Genomic DNA, 17,710 nt, shown 5'->3' on the forward strand with positions numbered 1-17,710 from the left:
AGCCGGGAGATCCAGAATTCACACACAAGGAGCCCACACATGACCCTGTCCCTGCCGTACCGGGGCACGGCGCAGCACCTCGGCAGCCGCGGGCTCCGCTGGGACGCGCAGGCTTTGTTGGGCATGGCTCCGTGCCAGAAACTTGTTTTCCAGGCCCAGGGAAGATTTCTCCCAGAAAGATTGTCTCAGCTGAAAACTAAGGCAAAGTTTGGTCCCTCCCCTTCGGGGAGAGCCCGGCAGTCGCTGTGCCTGCGACAGAGGCGGCCTCCTGTGGGAGCAGCCGCTGCTCGCCCGGCTCCGGAGGGCCGCGGGTGGCCAGAGGGGACATCCTGCTGCTCTGGACAGCGGGACGGGAGCAGAGGGCAGCCAGGACACCGCACAACAGGTACGCGAAGGCCTGCAAAGGGCAAGAAAAGGCTCTGGGGAGGGCACGGGGAGGAGCAGTGGTGACGTGAGGGGGATTTTAAGAAGCTGGGTAATTTCTGCGCAGCACCTCACGCAGCTTCGCGGCTCCCACTCCCCTGTCCCCAGCCCTCGAGGGATCGCTTCCTTCCTTCCTTCCAGCCCCTTATCCGGCCTCAAATCCCTGAGCGTCCCTGCAGAAGGGTGGCATTCACTCCGGATAAGTTGAGAGGCGTAACGGGGGACATGTCCCTTCGCCTGTCCGTGTGTGCACGGCATTCAGGGATATATAACACACCTCCCGACACGGCTGTGTCCAGCGTGGGGATGGGAAGCAGCAGTCCCAGGCTGCAGCAGGGAAAACTCCGACTAAATGGAAGGGGAAAATATAATTCACAGTGAAGGTGATTAAACTCTGCTTCAGGTGTCTGGCACTGAGACATGCAGACCTGAGGCAGCCCCATGTGTGCCCTGCTTTGAGCAGGTGTTCGGACTAGGTGACTTCCAGCGGTCCTCCCCACCTGCATTCTTCTGGGAAGCTGAGAGGGACAAAGAGGTGGAGGTTTGAGTTCTCTGCCAGCACGGTACTCGCCTCCTCCAAACCCAGTATCCCCGTATGTGCACGGGACCCTGTGCCCCAGCTGCTGTTGGAGCTGGTGGGGAGAGAAGGTGGTTTTGGGACGTGGCTCCCTTGGTGTGTTTGAAGCTCAAGTTCAGGTTCAAGGGACAAGTTGAGGACTGCCATGTCAGCCAAAGGGACCCACCGGGACAGTCTGCCTGTACTTTACCCTGTGACACATCAATGCCAGTCTCTCCAGGAGCAGCAGGTGATAGCTCCTATGGGTAGGGATTGGGGGTGGTGATGCTGCCTGGGCTTGCACTCACCGACCCCACTGACGTGTTCACAGCAGCCCAGAAACTTGTGGTGACTTAGTGCTGGTGACTTAGTGTGGGATCAAACTGTGACACCCTGCTGGGGGACACATCCCTGCTGGGATTCCTTAACAGCAGCTCCAGGAGGAATGGGGCATGCTCAGAATCTCCATCCGTCATTAATGGGTGGCCTCCCCTTTCTCTGCCTGTTGGGAGCGAAAGACTTTCTTCAAAATCAGCTGATAGGAAGGAGGAAGAGACTGTTGTGCTTGCAGAGAAGTGAGAGGCAATAGTTCCCAGCAGGAAGGTTTCCCGCTACAAAGTCCTCCTGCAGGCCCAAACCAGCAAGCAGTGGTTGAAATCAGAAAATGTTTCACTGAATTCAGAAAAGATACTTTACTGCCTAAAATGGTGTATTTAAAAGCAGGGACAAGAGCTGGGGCTCTTAGGTAAACGCTGACATAACTCTTAAGATAATAATGCCCCAGATCCAGTGAATATTGAAATATTTTGTCTTCTGGGGTAGGGACTAAAGTGATCCCATGCCCTGGTGATGAGAAATGGCTCTTTGGCTCAATCTCCAGGGTCAGATCTGTCAGGGGATGTATTTAAAACATTATTCAGAGCTCCAAAAGGGGACAGTGGCACTTCCATCTGCTGTGGGGTTTCTTACTGGGGAGTGCTGCAGAGATGAGCATGGGGAAGTGCCATCAAGCAAGGCTAGAAGACCTTGGCCTATAGGGCCCAGGATGTGGGACCATCACCCAAAACCTTGGGAATTGCCCAATTCCACCTTTGCTTCTCATCGTCCATTTCCCATCTTGAGAAGGGGGATGTACCATCCTTCCCCAGCCCCCAGGCTCACGGCAATGTGCTGTCTGTGATTAACTGAGGTCAGCACTGAGCCACACCAAAATGTCGGCTAGAAGCAGCCTTTAAAACATGCAGCATGCTTGTTTACTGGGAAAAAAATGGAGCTCAGAACAGTGAAAAACCACACATTTGCATTTCAGTGACAGCCTCAGCCTTTTACAAACTGCAGCACAAAAGGCGTCAGTGTGAAGGACTCTTTCCTTCAGCTCCCCCACATTCCTCAGCCTCAGCTTCTCTGCTTTGGCAGCCTTCAAATAAAGGGAAAGCCAAGGTCAGGGAAAAAAAAAAGAAAAGGAGAAAAAATAAAAGGGAAAAAAAAAAAAAAAAGAGAAAAAAACCCTCCCTCAAACCTAAAAACATAGGCCCTGGTAAAATCTCCTTTCCTGCTGCCCACTATTCAAGTGAGAGATTTTGCCTGGAAACTGCTTGTCATGTTCCAGTGGTTTTTGAACTTCCCAAACCCCCCTGCAGCCCTGTTCTCCCTTTCTGGAGAAGCTGGTACCCCTGCATCCCCCCCAGCTCCTGGGACAGGCATTTATGGAGGTGGCAGTGACCAAGATTTGTCAGGCACGGAGAGAGTTTGCCCCATCACCAGCACCACCGTCCTCTGTCCTGCAGCAGCAACTTCCCACGAGACTCATAGAGATGTTGGGGTGCCTGAGGAACATCAAGCCCATTTCAGAAGGTACAGGGAAGAAGCACAGTGACATCCAGGACCCCATGCTGTTACTCTCACATGCATAAGTTCTCCTGCTGCAAGTCTCCGGAGCTCTGGAGGGGAGAGTTTGAAGGACCAGGCCCAAAAAAGAGCAATGTTGGATCGTATCCTCATGCCAGTTCACACCAGCCCATGGAAGCTGTGCCAATTTATACTGACATTGGATCAGCCTTGGAATTTAACAAAAGCCTCCATGTTTATGCAAGTGTTGGGAAAGGCTGTCAGAGCTACTTCTTGTGCCTTTTCAATCCCCAGCTCCAGAACTGCTGCGGGAGCCACCCAGCAGTGGCCACAGCACGTCAGCTCTGGAAAACAAACCCAAACCCAAGAACTAAAGGCAAAACCACCATGGAACATGAGGAAGCTATAATTTCCCTGGTTGTAATCACCACCAGGAATGTGGCTGTGCTGCTGGAATTTCCATTTTATCTGTTTTTTGTACTGGAAGCGGACCCAGCTCTGGTCAGTGGTGTGTGAGGACTCCAGCTGCTAAAAACTGAGGAGCAGGACACTCATCTCAGGTCTCAGCTAATGTACAACCAGCAAAGTTAAGAAATTCCAGACTTAAAACACACAGACATGCAAATACACAGCCTGATTTCTCAGAGAACGTAAGAATTTGATTTCCAGTACCACAGGAGAAGAGCAGGGGTGATGGATGCTGTTACCCCACATATTTCTAGGGAAATCAATTCCCATTGCTTAACTTAAAAGCCTACAGGGTTATTTCTGCTGCAGATGCTGGAGGTGCACAGATGAAGGATAAAAAGCTGGTTTAATGCAAAAGGAATGGGCTAACGATGTAAACTGCAGAGGCTGAGAGGCTGGAGGTTTGGTATTTCCTTTTCTGCAGCTCCTTCAAGGGCCGGACACACTGGGTAGAGCAGGAGTTTAGCATCTCATTAGTAAAATGCCCTGCACAGTCACTGTGCTGTTGCTTAAATTTCCCCAGAAGAGTAAGGCACAGCAAAAGCACTGTTTTTACCTGCACCTGAATAAGGCACCTTCTAAACTTCCCAACAATGGCATTGTTCTAGAGGAAAGAGAAACTGGGAAGGTGTTTAAAAGTCAGGTTTCAGGTGTGAAACTTTTTTACAGAAAAATTTGCATTTCTTTTTATGTTTACATTTTTATGTTTGCATTTCTTTCTATGGTGTGGACCATAAGCAAGGTCCACACTCTTAAGAAAAAGGTTAAGATGTTGTTGAGGTTATGATTACTGAAATAAATTCAAGTACAAGCGGCAGTAGTAGGCAAAGGGTTTATCCACCTGTTTAGTGTTCTTTTCTTAATATCTGTTACTGGTTTAATAATTGTTCTGCTTAATTCAGCTGTCTTATGAGATTGGGAAGAAATGTAAACATTCTGTTTGCCTTATAAAAACCTGATATAATATTTGGTGACAGATTGTGGTCATGCAATACCTCCAAAACATACCTCACCTGAACATTTTTTCTATTCAAAAAAAGCCACACTAAGGCATCCAAATCCAGAACTTTGACAGAAGCTGCACTCCAGCTCTTTGGATTTGAGAAGGACAGTCACAGCTGTGCTCCTAAACCTACTGCCAAATCCTTTCAAATCCCTGGGTAAGGGAAAGAGAGCATTCTTAGCATAAATGTGTTAGACCTCAGTAATAGCCTTCTAGCTATTAAAATAAAGCCAGACACATAAATTACATTTAAAAAAATTAAAAAGTTCTGAAAGGTGGCAAACGGGGCTTACTGAAACATTTAAAAATCAGAATAAACTCAGAGAAACTATATCATAACACACTCCACACATTCCTTCACCAACTAAAAAAAACCCAAAAAGTTTTATTTTTGTTTTTCTGATTTTTTTTTATCAAAAGGGAACAAAGTTCCCAACAGCCCCTGGCTAATGTGCTAAATGCAAAAGTTCCCTCAAATCTGCAGTTATGGTTAGATCAGCTTTTGTTCCAACACCTCCTCAGTTAGATCCTGTTCCATAAATTATGCCTAATGGTCATCTGGAACCCCATACAGCAAAGACACTGAACTCAAAGCATCAGACTTCCCTTTACAACTTCACGTGACAATAAAGTTTTTTGTTGGTTTTTGTTTTAATTCCATTTTTGGCTAAAACTTTAACAGTTCCAGAAACACAGTATTTAGCCTTCTTGTTTACTGCTGACCCCCAGAAATCCCTGCATTCCCTCCTTGATCCTTGATATCAAGGGAAAACCCTTCCAGAAGTAACTCTGATTCCTGTGCAATCAACAGCTGAAGGAGAAACCAGGACAACCTCTTAGAAAAAGAGCAGAGAAGCTGCTAAACTCAGTCTTAAAACAGCCACTTGGCTTGGCTTAAAACTCCTTCCAGCAGCTGCTATTAAGCTGCCAAGCACTTAAGCCTGACCAAAATCCTCTCCTGCGACTGGGAGGAGACTTTTTCAAGCACTTTTGCTTTATGGGATGTAAGGATGACGGAGATGCACTTTTAAGGATGATGGAGCTGAGCTGTGTCCTGGGGTGACTTTATGATGCTGGTATCCCCATCCATTTGTTTAGCCCAGAAATTAGTTCTTCACCTTTAAAACTAGATCTGAGAGTGAAGCAGGGGAGAATGAAAGCTTGGCCTAAACCAGGACAGCATGCCAGGGATGACGATGGAGCTGGCACATTGGGGATGATGATGGAGCTGAGCTTCTGGGCTGACAGTGAAGCTGGGAATGCCAGGGAATGGAGCTGGGCCACTGGACGTATTCTCGAAGCAGTGGATGTGTAAAGGACGTTCCTCAGCATGGATGAATGGAACCATTAGCTGCGAAAGGGAGCCAGGAGCAGGTCAATACGACACTGGAAGCGCACAGTTTCCTTCTGGCTCCCTTTGCAGGTGTGTGAATATCCCGCGGTGGCACCGCCGTGGTTTTATCGGTGTGTGTGTCCTGTGAGGCAAGGCAGCCGGGCAGGCCTACGCGGCCAGGTCGAAGTCGTCGCGCTCCTGGTTGTAGTCGAGCACCTTCTGCCGCAGGCGTGAGGCGTCCACCCAGGTGATGAAGTCCTCGACGGCGCGGGGCACCAGCATGGCGGGGTCTGTCACCACCTCGGGCCCCACGCGGACGTGCCCCTGCTCCACGAAGGTGACGGCGTGGCGCAGGTTCTGCGCCATGCGCAGCTTCACCAGCAGGCAGGGCAGGCGCCGGCGGCAGAAGGCGGCGGCCGAGAGGCTCTCGCAGACGGCCAGCGACTGCCGGCTGTTCACCAGCCCCAGCCCGTGCAGCTTCTCCAGCAGCGCGGCGGCGCAGCGGGCGCGGAAGGCGGCGCTGGCCGGGCCCAGGTCGCGGAGCCGCCGGGCCAGGGCGCGCACGGCGCGGGCCAGCGCCTTGTACTGCACGTAGTCCTCCCGCCGGCCCACCCGGTACCGCCGCAGCGCCCGCACCTCCGCGAGGTTCCCGGCCGACGCCTCCCAGTTCACCAGGTCGAGCCGCCGCAGCAGCTTCTGCTCGTGGTACTTCAGTTTCCGCACCATCTTCGCGGGACCGGGACGCGCCGCGCCGCCGCCTGAGAGGAACCTTTCCGGGGCGGAGCGGCCGCCAGCGCCGCGGCTTTTCCGGGGCGGAGCCGCTGTGACGGCGCAGCGGGAGCCCCGCCTCGGGAGCGCTTCCCCGGCAGGCCCGCCCCGAGGGAGCCGCGCCGGGCGGCGGGGTACCGGGAGAAGGATGGCCCCGTGTCTCCTTCGCCAAGGAGAAGGCGGCAGATAGAGCCCAGCCCGGGATGCGGCTGCTTCCCCCCGCGCTCTGCGCATCGCCGGGGCCAGCCCGGCGCGGAGGGGTCGCCCCAGGTACGGCCACACCGCCCCGACACCCGCTCCGGCTCGGGCAGCCCGACCTTGTCTCGCCGGAGGCTGAACCCGGGTGTCGTCATTCCTCCTGGAAAAATGGCAGCAGTGTTGTGTTTCTCCGTGACATCCCGCTCCCCCTGATACACAGGCCGGTTTTCCTTGAGGAGCAGCAGAATCCTCCCTCTGTGCGGTTCGTAACACCGCGGGTTTCCCCACTGCCGCCGCGGCCTCGCCAGCCAAAGGTTTCGTCCCACTTCTCTGTAAGTGCACGGTGCTGTCTGCTCCTTGGGATTCAGGATACAACAAGGAAAATCCCCAGTGGAACAGGTCAGGTTGACAATTCGGGGTGTGTTTCTCAGGAGCAGATTTCTGTATTGGCTCAATCTTGATTTTCCTAATTTTGGATTTTCAGCATGCTGGCTTTGTTTCAGTGTGGGTGATCTGATCACACAGGCCATGGTGGTCTCTTGATTTGCTTTGTGTTTTTCCCCAGGCTTGTCGGTGAAGGCACCAATGGAAATGTGGAGCACCACCAGCACTGAGAGGTTTTACAGGATCCCTGAAGGAAAGGGACCACACTCGGTTGGATGTACAGACCTGATGACAGAAAATGCAGTTGAGGTAAAGCTCTCAACTCTTTCTCTTTTGGATTTAAGCCACAATGTTAGTGAAACAACTGGCTGCAGTTTTACAGATAGATCAACCAGGTCTTGCCTGTGTGCTCCATGCTGACACTCACAGCTGAGCTTTCTATCCTCTCCATCCTGGTGTAGGATGGGTACTGAGCATTTACCAGATGGATCTAACCTACAATCCTTTCCCATGGCAAATTCCTCCCTCTTCTAAGGTCCTTGCCTTTCTGACTCTCCCACACAAGATCCTGCAGAGAAATTCTGTCCTCCTGGGACCCAGGGGGGTCTTCCCACCCACCCCACTGCTCCCTCCTGCGCTGGGCTCCTGAGGACACTTCATGTGCAGTCTCTGTGACTGTCGCTGTTTTCATTACAAGATCCCCACAGGATTTGGCAGGGTTGGGTGATGAGCCTATGCAGTGTTTCCGATGAAGGGTAAACGATGAGATGTTTTCTTGAGATTTTATCTCACTGAGCATGAACAGGATGTCAATTTTACAAGAGATTAGCACAGTGAGAAGCCACAATAATGAGATAGGGACAGTAATCAGACAAGTAATGAGCTTGCTTGTGAGTTTCCATTTCAAATACTGTTGGTCTTTGATGGAATACACATGCATTTACACTGTGGTTTTACTCCTCAGAGTAGCCAGGTATAGTGGAACTTGTGATCAGTTTGTAATGGTTCAAATGTTTTCCTTTACTGAGCTTACTCTATATCAGCAGAGGAGTGATGAGTTTCTCTTTGCAGTCAGCCCATGTGGGTTTTTTTACATAAGCATTATGAACAATTGCAGTTCTCTCAGGTATAAATAACAAACCTCTTCCCCTTTGTGGTAATCAGTTAGACATTGGGGAGTTTCACTGGGACTATTCTGAGATCAAGTTAATATCATTACCAATGTGGAGGAAAGTTCTTCCATAATGGTCTCTGTGGCAAAGGTTGATTTAAGTTTGATAAGTGAATAGAAACAAGTTTCATTAAACAAACTTTTGGTAAATGGATAAATTAGTGTTCAAGAAATCAGGCTTCATTTCAAAGCTCATGTTTATTTTGGCCCTGATAGTAACTTTCTAAACCAAAAGTACAGCTGGAGTGAGACTAAGAAATTGAATGGGGTGTTGCAAATTCGCTTGCAAATCAGGAAATAAGAATGCAAATTGCACACAGTTCATCTGCTGGGAAGTCTGCTTTGTGGTGTGCATTGGTGCATTGCTGCTGTCTGTCAAGGAAGAAGATTGACAAAGGGGTATGGAAGGTCCCTGTGAGTGTGGAGAGCTTGGATGCTTTCCTGGGATACCTGGAGTGCAGACAGCAAGATTTGAACTGGTGGTAAGAAACAGAGGCAGATGAAACACAGGCTAACAAAGTTTGTTTAGCAAGATGGACCATGAGAGACTTGTGAACATCTTGATGAGGAGGAAGAGCAATGCATTCTTCTCCCTTGCTGTGCAACTGCCCAAGAGCTTTGCTGACAGCCTCTGCTCAGTTTAGGCAGGAACACAACAGCCACATTAGAGAATCTTATTTTCTCCAGGCTGAACAGCCCCAGCTCTCCCCACCTGTCATGCTCAGTGAGGTGCTCCAGCTCGCAGGTAATCTTTGGTCACCCCTTTAACAGTCAGCTGTATAAAACATACCAAAATGCATAATCAAACTGCTCCCAGTGAAGGAGACAGAAGAAAAGATCCAGCAAGATGCTGGATCAAGCAAATAGGTAGTGAGTGTAGTAATTAAACTTAATTAAATGAAGTATTTCTAAGAAGCCCTAGGCTAACCTAGAGAAAGTGATGTGCATATCCACCTGTGATGATGTGTATCTCATGGTACTTTAAATTTATTGTAGGCACAGGAAGATTGTGACATAGGATTGGCATCAAAGCCTGTATATGATAATAATTTTCTCATGAGATTCTCATAATTCTCTTGAGTTGCATTCTTGCAACTGAAACCTTTTCTAAAAATGTTTTAATCTTCTATTTTCTCTGCCAAATATAAATAAATAGCAATATTCCCTTTTTTTTTTTTTTTCATTTTTCCTAATCCCAGGGAAGCTTTTTGCGCCTGTATTATCCAGCATATGATGCCACAGATATCGAAGAGGCACGATGGATTCCAGACAAAGAATACTATCAGGGACTCTCTGACTTCCTTAATATGTACCGAGTTGTAGGAGAAAGGCTTTTCCATTATTATGTTGGTAAGACTTATTCTGGTTTTATCCCTTGCCTGTCGCTGCCTCCGTGTTCCATGAGCAGTGTTATTGCTGCAGGGCTTAAAAACAGTTTTTAGGAAAGAAGTGTGTTTTTGTGGGATGGGTTTGTGTAGTGAGACTGCTGAATGTGACCCCAGCTCTCAGGCAGTCCCTGACTGCTGTGGATAGGAGTGTCTGGGCATTTTGCTCTAGGTAAGCTGCACCTGTGTGTTGTAATTTAAATCCCACAAGGAAATGTGCAAGGATATAAAAGTCAGAGAGATCCTAAGGTCTGAATATCAGCAAGACCTGGATGCCTGACTATGAAGGTTTAAGAGATATGTAGACCTTGTGCCAGACTACGGATAGGAGGAGATGAAAACAAGTATCTTCTGCCAAGTAGAAAGTATTTTCAGAACCATATTTGCCTTCTATTTTAAAGATGAGTCTTGGTACCTTATCTTTAGGTGATTGCTCTAAAATCAGAGGTCACTACATTCTTGGGATCTCTCGCACAGGTACAAGGGCTTTCTCTCATTCCAGTAATAATGATGTACACTTCCATTTTTATGTAGGTTCAGTGACCTGTCCTGCAAAGTCAAATGCTGCTTTTAAGCCAGGAGAAAAATACCCACTTCTTGTTTTTTCCCATGGACTTGGAGCTTTTCGGTAATTTTGCAGTTCGTTGACAAACTGGTTTTGTTGTCTGTGGAGATTGCTTCTATGGAGACAGCAGTCTCCAAGGGTGGTTTTGAACAGATTTTCAGTAGGGGGGTGAGATCCTTGTGGAGCTGAAACAGATTTGAAGAACAGGCTGCTGTGTGTCATTGTGCCTCCACTGAAACAACAGCAGGGTTGGTGTATGGTTGGTCGCAGAATAAGAGAACAACCTGGGTTGGAAGGGGCCTTTAAAGATCATCTCTGCTGTTGGCAGGGACAGCTTCCACTGGACCAGGTTGCTCAGAGCTCCATTTGTGTTTTCCCTTTGTATGATGGAGGTGAAGATATTTACCAGCCCATAAGGATGTTGTGAAGATTAGCTGGTTGGTTTTTGGGCAGCTCTTTGAAGATGCAAAGTGCTGTCTGTGTTACTTACTAAAAATCAGTGGCATTTTCCTTTCTGAATAGACAGTAAAACAGTACGAAAGTTTTGTGAACAGGCTTTGGTGCCTGACATAAAAAATCTTGCTCTGCTGGGTTGCAAATTCAAAGAGAAGAAATATTGCGTAGGAGTTAGTGCATACCTAGTGTGGTCAACATTTAAAGAGCAATGGAATTGAAAGAATGACATCTCACCAGAGTGTGGTTTTTATTACAGGACAATCTATTCTGCTATTTGCATAGAGATGGCTTCTCAGGGCTTTATAGTGGCTGCTGTGGAGCACAGGTGAGTGTGCTGCACATTTTGGAGTTCTGATGGAAAGCAACTTTCTCACATTGAACAAAATGTTGTTTATTTCAAAGGAGAACTTACGGATTTTTTTAAAGAAGAAATACTAACCTCTCTTTTTCAGCCCTGCCCACACTGGCCATAGCTCAACTCTTCTCCAAACAAAGAGAATTTTGTTTAGATAAGCCCTGGAATGAAAAGTCTTGGGGTAGATATAATTTGTCATTCTTCAGATATGCTATTTGTCTCTCTCTTACTGTTAAAGTAGATGAAGACTATAGAGAAGATGGGAGTTTTGGTGGGGTTTTTGAATTATTTAGAAAGTTTGTGTACACTGGGTTGCAATTGCAGCAGCATTGGTTGATAGCTGGATCTCTTCAGATGAGTGAAATCTAAAACTTATGCTGACTTCATCTCAAATCAAATGGAATGCATACCCAGAAGTAACCTCTCTTGGTCTTACAGAGATGAATCTGCTTCAGCCACGTATTATTGTAAAAGAAGGTCCGTTTCTGAGTCACAGGAAGAGTCCACGCCTAACATGGAGAAGGAGTGGATCTACTACAGGAAACTGAAAACTGGAGAGGAGGAGCGCTGCTTGCGCCATAAGCAGGTACCTGGGCTGGCTCTGTGCTCTGGGAAGTGTGGCAGGAGTGCTGTGTTCAGTCCTAGCATAGTCTCCCTTTGGCCAGGGGAGCAGTCTTCTGCCATGGCTCAGGGAGACAGAAAAATGGGTTGAGTCCTGTGTCCCTGAGGGTGGAATAGGCAACTATGCTTTCTTCAGAGCATAAACTGCTCCCTCAACAAAACTTTTTCTTGAAGTTGCACTATTGAGCTGAGTCATCTGTTTCTCTTCTGGTTCCACTCAACTTTCTGTTTCTTCTCTCTCTTCACACTTTTACTGCCCAGCCTAAAACTGACACAGAGTGTCAGCTCAAGTGTTTGTGTGGCCTTAGGCTTGCACTAGCTTTCGTTTACTGTTCCATAGCAGGATGAATCATGGCTGCTCTGAGTGGGATGTTTGCTTTATAGCCTTTACCACACTTAAAGGTGTTTTTTAGCAGTGCAGACTTCCAATTTATTATAAGCAGTATCCAAGCTGGATGTAATGTGGCCATACTGACAAGCTCTTCCAAGCATACACTTGACCTTTAAAATAAGGGACTGTGTTTCCCAGCTAATGAGGGAGTGTTTTTTCCAGCTAATGAACACTCAGGCAGGGAGGTGCTTCTCTATCTCCCTGGGCCATACAGACAAAAGTACAAGAGTCATTTCCTGTATGAGTACAATGTCCTACTTGTGAGTGTCAATGTGTAATGTGTGAGCTTGGAAATAACCTCCAGAAGCCATTTTCTGCAAATTTCACAAGTAGAGAACTAGAGAAGATTTGGATTTATTTGACATTCAGCGATGCACAGACATCTTGTTGGCTGCCTACACAGTGTGGTTCCCAAGATCACTACAGTTCCTTGGTTCTTCCTGAAGCTTTTCTTTTACTGACATACCAGTTAAAAAACTGTTCTTACATGGAACAATGAAAACCTTTTTTTTGCAAGAGCTTCACTACAGTTTTCAAGGATGAGTATATATAAAAACTGGGATGGGCTTCACTGTTTCTTAGTTTGGTTCATCCAGTGATAGGACAGTTTCAAGGCTATTGTGTGATGGGGCAAGTGATGGAATGACATTTGCTCATCCAGGTGAGCCTGAGAAGCATCAGTGAGTCACCCTTCCTTGGAGGTGTGTAACTTTGCCTTTGCACATCCCAACAATCCCTTTTCTTAAGCAGTGACAGGACGAAGGAGTTGAAGGCCTTTGGTGCATGTTACAGGGTAAATTCCTCTATGCAGAGCTTCTACACAAGAGCTTCAGCTCTTTACACCACCAAAACCCACTTTTGTTGTTAGATGGCTCCATTCTGCAGTTCAGAATAGTTGGTACTGTATCAGACACTTAGGGGGGGGAAACTGTCAGAGTAAGTCCTGTGTCCAAGGGGCTCTCAAGCCTGGCAGTTATCTGATGATTTCTTCCACTGCTCTGCCCCAACCTCTCTTTCTCTCCAGGTGCAGCAGAGAGCACAGGAGTGTATCAAAGCTCTCAATCTCATTCTTAAAATCAATTCAGGAGAGGAAGTAACAAATGTACTACATTCAGACTTTGACTGGAACAGCCTAAAGGTGAGTGGAGGGTGCCACCTGCGTTTTGCTAAACACCAAATAATGCTTCTGGTTTCCCCCTTCCATTTCTAAACTGGTTCATGTAAAGTATTCTGAAGATCACTATAGATCTATGAAAATATTCTCAGGTCATCCAAAGCTGGATAGAGAGTAATGGAGCTGAAATGATGCTCTTCCTCCTTCAGTAGGATCTAATGCCTAAAAAATTTATTCCCTTTGAAAAAACAAGTTTGGGAAAGTCTCTTACAGCACCTGGATTTTTTTGACAGGATTCTGTTGATACTAGCAGAATAGCTGTGATGGGACACTCTTTTGGTGGTGCTACAGTTATTGAAAGTCTCAGCAAAGAAATAAGATTCAGGTAAGTATGCAAAACAAGGCCAGAGACATTTGGCACTTGAGAGGTCTGGAGCAGGGCGCTTTACCCACAGTCCCCCAGCTACTAATTAGCTCCTGAAGAAAAGTATTGTTTGGCTTGTCTTGCTTTCTCCAGCCATGCTTTTTCCAAGTGTGGGGATGTGGTAGAACATAACAGCTGCATCTTGCTCTATCATGATACTATGGGACCCTGCAGTCCAGCTGCACCTGGCAGTGGAGACCAACATATGGCAAGAATGGACTAATTCTCTTCCCCCAGAGTAGAGATAATTCTGAAGCAAAATGATTCATTTATACCTGTTCAGTATCAGAGAGACTTTCTCTTTCCCATGTCTCTTGCAACTCAAAGCATGCTCGAATTTACAAGCTTTCTGCTTCTGTGCCAATATCCAGATGTTTTTGGCAGGTGTGGCATTGCCCTCGATGTATGGATGCTTCCTGTAGGTGACGACATTTACCAAAACAGCGTCCAGCAACCACTGCTTTTTATCAACTCTGAAAAATTCCAGTGGGCTGAGAACATCTTAAAGATTCAGAAACTCATCTCCAATGACACAAACAAGAAAATGATCACTATCAAGTAAGTGCTCAGGAGCCATCATTTCCATCTGTGGTTGAAGCTCTTGCTGAAGCTGGGCAGTTACAGGTAACTGCAGCCAGACAGTCCCTAGAGCACAAGGCTGAGGAGCAGCTGTGGGAGCTGGGGATGTTTAGCCTGGAGAAAAGGAGGCTCAGAGGGACCTCCTCACTCTACAACTCCCTGACAGGAGGGTGGAACCAGATAGAGGGTCAGGATCTTCTCCCTGTCAGGTTAGGTCTCCTCACCCGAGCTTAAAGGTGGTAAAAAGTCCTTTTTTCCCTTTGAAAGCCCCGAGCCAGGTCACAAGAAAGAAGCGGAGTCCTCAAGGTCTTGTTCTCTTGATATTTTGTGTTGTTTATTGTTTCATATCTTAAAATGTTCTCTGTGCCCAGCCGAGATCTGAACAGCAGCTAGGACACGAGGCGACTCCCCCCACAGTGGGATGTCGCAGTCCCTTTATGCAGAAAGTTACGTATCACCTGTTTATACTTATATCCCAATACCTATCACCTATACTAAAATGGTCAACTTTACTCTAATCCAATCTCCTTAAACTACTTTGTGCCACCGTCACCAAAAGATGGAGGCCAGGGGACAAGAAGGAAGAACTAAGGGCAACACCCTAAATCCTCCATCTTGACCCCCATGTACCTGTATTCTAAAAACTCAAAACTACATCATTTTTCATCCTATACCAAACTAAACTACTTTTGTCACATCTTTGTGGTTTGTAATTCTTCCCTCAATGTTGGAAGCCGTTCCCATGGACTGAAGTCAAAGGCAGTGTCCATCTGAGCTCCATGCCAGGGTCTCCAACCCGCCTGTACAGATCCAAAACCCCCCTGTACAGGTTCCAAACCCCCCTGTACAGATCTCAAACCCTCTTGCTCAGGTCTGTGGCCTCCCAGGGCATCCAGAGGAATGCCCTGGACTCCGACACTCCCAGGGAACAGGAAGAAATGGCCTCAAGTCACAAAGGGGGCAGTTCAGATTGGATATTAGGAAATATTTCTTCATTTAAACAGTTAAGCATTGGACCAGGCTTCTCAGGAAGCTGGGGAGTCACCATCCCTGGAGGTGTTTAGAAGACATGTAGATGTAGCACTGAGGGACATGGTTTAGAGGTGGAGTGGCAGTATTGGGTTAATGGTTGGATTTAATAATCTTAAAGGTCTTTTCCAGCCTAAATGATACTGTCTGTCTCTCCTTATGGCCCAGGTTTTCACTGCATGTTTAAATTAGCCATGCATCCCCTACAATGGGGACAGAGGCCTCTCAAAGCAGCCAGGAACCCCAAATTTAAGACATTCCAAGGTGCATTCCTGCCCTGGGCCACAAGCTTTGTGCTGAACCTTGTGCATCACCTGCATTTGAACACTTGAAACAGCCTTTTGGGGGCAGTTCTGCAGCCAGGGGAGGGATGGCTCTATCCTGCACCACTGAGCAGGAGACAACTTGATTCTGATGCTTTGCCAAGCCAACTCTTTTTTGCTGTTGCAGTTACAGTGACTTAAAGCGAGCATGTACAAACCTTCCTCCCTTCTGTGGCTAGGGCAGAATTTCCTGCTTATCTTGCATGCTTGTGAGATTAACCTGTTTTATCTTTTAATCAGGCAATTTAATGTATTCTTACAAGCCTGTTGATCATTTTTTCTCTTTGCAGGGGGTCAGTACATCAGAGCTTTCCTGATTTCACTTTTGTGAGTGGAGGAATCATTGCAAGATTTTTCAAATTAAAAGGAGAAATAGATCCAAATGAAGCTATTGATATCAGCAATCATGCTTCATTAGCCTTCCTACAGAAACATCTGAGTAAGTATCTGTTTACAGCAAAGTATGAGGTTGACTAATATTTAATGCCTGTGAAGCTTTTTATATAACACTTCAGTTTAAAACAAGATCAAAATAAGTGTGTCAGCGGAAAAAATAAGTCAGACTTCTCTAGAGGTTTGTCAGTTACTTTTGTAATCTTAGCAACTCAGTGGAAAATAATTGACATTTTGTTCTGGTACAAAAATTCTGGAGTATCATTTTTTCCTCCTTAAAACAATTTTCCTTCCCCACTTTGCCAAGTTGATTTCATTGTTCAGTGTAGTTTTACAAAAAAATGGTTACTTTACTCATGGCCACTTGGGTTTTCTTTCCCCCATCTTACAGGTCTTAAGAAGGATTTTGATCGGTGGGATTCTCTTGTGGATGGCATAGGACCCAATGTTATTCCTGGAACCAATATTGACACATCTCCAGCTGAACCTGAATAAGGAATACAAAGAAGTACTGAAAATGCCATGGACACCAGGACACTAATATTTGTCAGACATTGCTCAGACATGTGGGGGCATTAAACACCTACAAAGCTTTCGGGGTGTGGAACAAACAGAAAAAAAAAAAAAAAAGACATTAAGTTACATAATCAAAAACAGAGGCTTCTGTTCAAATGAGTTAGTGGAATGCTCTGAAATAATGCAACAGGGTAACTTCTGCTTTGTAGGCAGCTTAGGGGAAATCACTTGGTAATAATTTAAATGCTCTTTCTGGTTTTGACTTGAGTCAAGTTTGCAGAGAGACAGATTGAGCTCCAAGGAGTCCAGCTGCAGGTTGGTTTACCAAGTTTTATACCAGTTTGCATCCAGCAAGCCTGTACTGCAAGGTAAGGGAAAAGAAAGAAACAAAACAAAACAAAACAAAAAACCCCAAACCACCACTTTTCTGTTTAGATACTACATATTTCAGCTGTGCTCTGACAACAGCTGGGAGTGAGAGATGCCTGTGGAGGGTAGTCTTCAAAACTGTGTCTTATTAAAATAAGTCACAGTAAAAGCTACAGGAAAGAGTTCAGCTGACAGCAGAGAAAGTCCAGATGCAGGATTCCTCACAGGAGCTTAATCCACTTAAATGTAAGATGTGTTTTGTGCCCTACCTAGAGGATAATGTTTATATCTCAAAAGCTCTTCAATGGGACACTCTTGTAGCAACTGTAATTGCCCTTGGGCAAAGCTCCAGCAGCTCCTCCGTTGTCTGTGTTTCCACTATCACACAGTCAGACTGCAGGGGAAGTACAGATGTGGCACCTCTACAACTCCCTTTACATGGTCCTTGTTAGCACTGCTCCAGCTCCTGTGGTCTCTCCAGGTAGTAAACACTCCCCAGACACTCAGCTTTCTCCAGGTACTCACAATGGTCTCTAGGTGACACAGTTGGCTTCCACTGTCAGATAAAGACAGCAGTTGTAGTACCTGGACAAAGATTGTCAGCAGCCACCTGGGTGGCCTTCTTTAAGGCTCTCCTTTTTGGATCAGAACTGCCTGAAGCTGCCCCATGGAAGGATGTCTTCTAAATTATGTTCATTTCAAGATCAGGTTACAAACAAAACCACTGAAGCGAACAATTTAAGAAATTAACAGTGTAATTAAGTATTTTACATAATCTGTGATCTTAAAATGAGATTGCAATAACACCTAAAACATGTCTTTCAGAATTTAATTAAATTCTCCCCAGCCTAGTGCTGTGTACTGTCTCCATTAAGCAAATAAACATGTTTGTCTTACTGAGTCAGCACTAACACTTGAGATCTACTGTGAGATTATCAGCCAGCTTGGGTTCCTAAATCCTTGCTTCAGCATGAAAAATTCACAGCTTCTGAAGGGGAGGGAGCAGCTATGCTATATAGGAGCATGAAACACCACTGT

General features: G+C 46.5%; 2 protein-coding genes across 5 annotated transcripts; one reads left to right on the forward strand and one right to left on the reverse strand.

Moving 5' to 3' along the window:
• The first annotated feature begins 39 nt into the window (after window positions 1-39).
• On the forward strand, window positions 40-17,583 carry PLA2G7 (phospholipase A2 group VII). 4 transcript variants are annotated; one of them, XM_066180032.1, is made up of 11 exons: window positions 40-385; window positions 7,163-7,290; window positions 9,352-9,502; window positions 10,072-10,165; window positions 10,815-10,883; window positions 11,352-11,499; window positions 12,950-13,063; window positions 13,333-13,424; window positions 13,848-14,021; window positions 15,685-15,833; window positions 16,179-17,583. In XM_066180032.1, exons 1-11 carry the CDS (start codon window positions 40-42, stop codon window positions 16,280-16,282), a joined length of 1,569 nt encoding a protein of 522 aa, XP_066036129.1. In that variant the 3' UTR covers window positions 16,283-17,583. The 4 variants fall into 4 exon arrangements, with proteins under 4 accessions (XP_066036129.1, XP_066036128.1, XP_066036130.1 ...); XM_066180031.1 differs by lacking the exon at window positions 40-385 and adding an exon at window positions 6,502-6,996; XM_066180033.1 differs by lacking the exon at window positions 40-385 and adding an exon at window positions 6,506-6,669.
• Window positions 4,655-6,427, reverse strand: IMP3 (IMP U3 small nucleolar ribonucleoprotein 3). The gene has a single exon (XM_066180035.1). It carries the CDS (start codon window positions 6,355-6,357, stop codon window positions 5,800-5,802), a length of 558 nt encoding a protein of 185 aa, XP_066036132.1. The 5' UTR covers window positions 6,358-6,427; the 3' UTR covers window positions 4,655-5,799.
• Window positions 17,584-17,710: the final 127 nt, after the last annotated feature.

Source organism: Chamaea fasciata, unplaced genomic scaffold (assembly GCF_029207755.1).
Source record: "Chamaea fasciata isolate MVZ Bird 193981 ecotype frontalis unplaced genomic scaffold, bChaFas1.0.hap1 SCAF_3, whole genome shotgun sequence".
NCBI classification, from domain to species: Eukaryota; Metazoa; Chordata; class Aves; order Passeriformes; family Sylviidae; genus Chamaea; species Chamaea fasciata.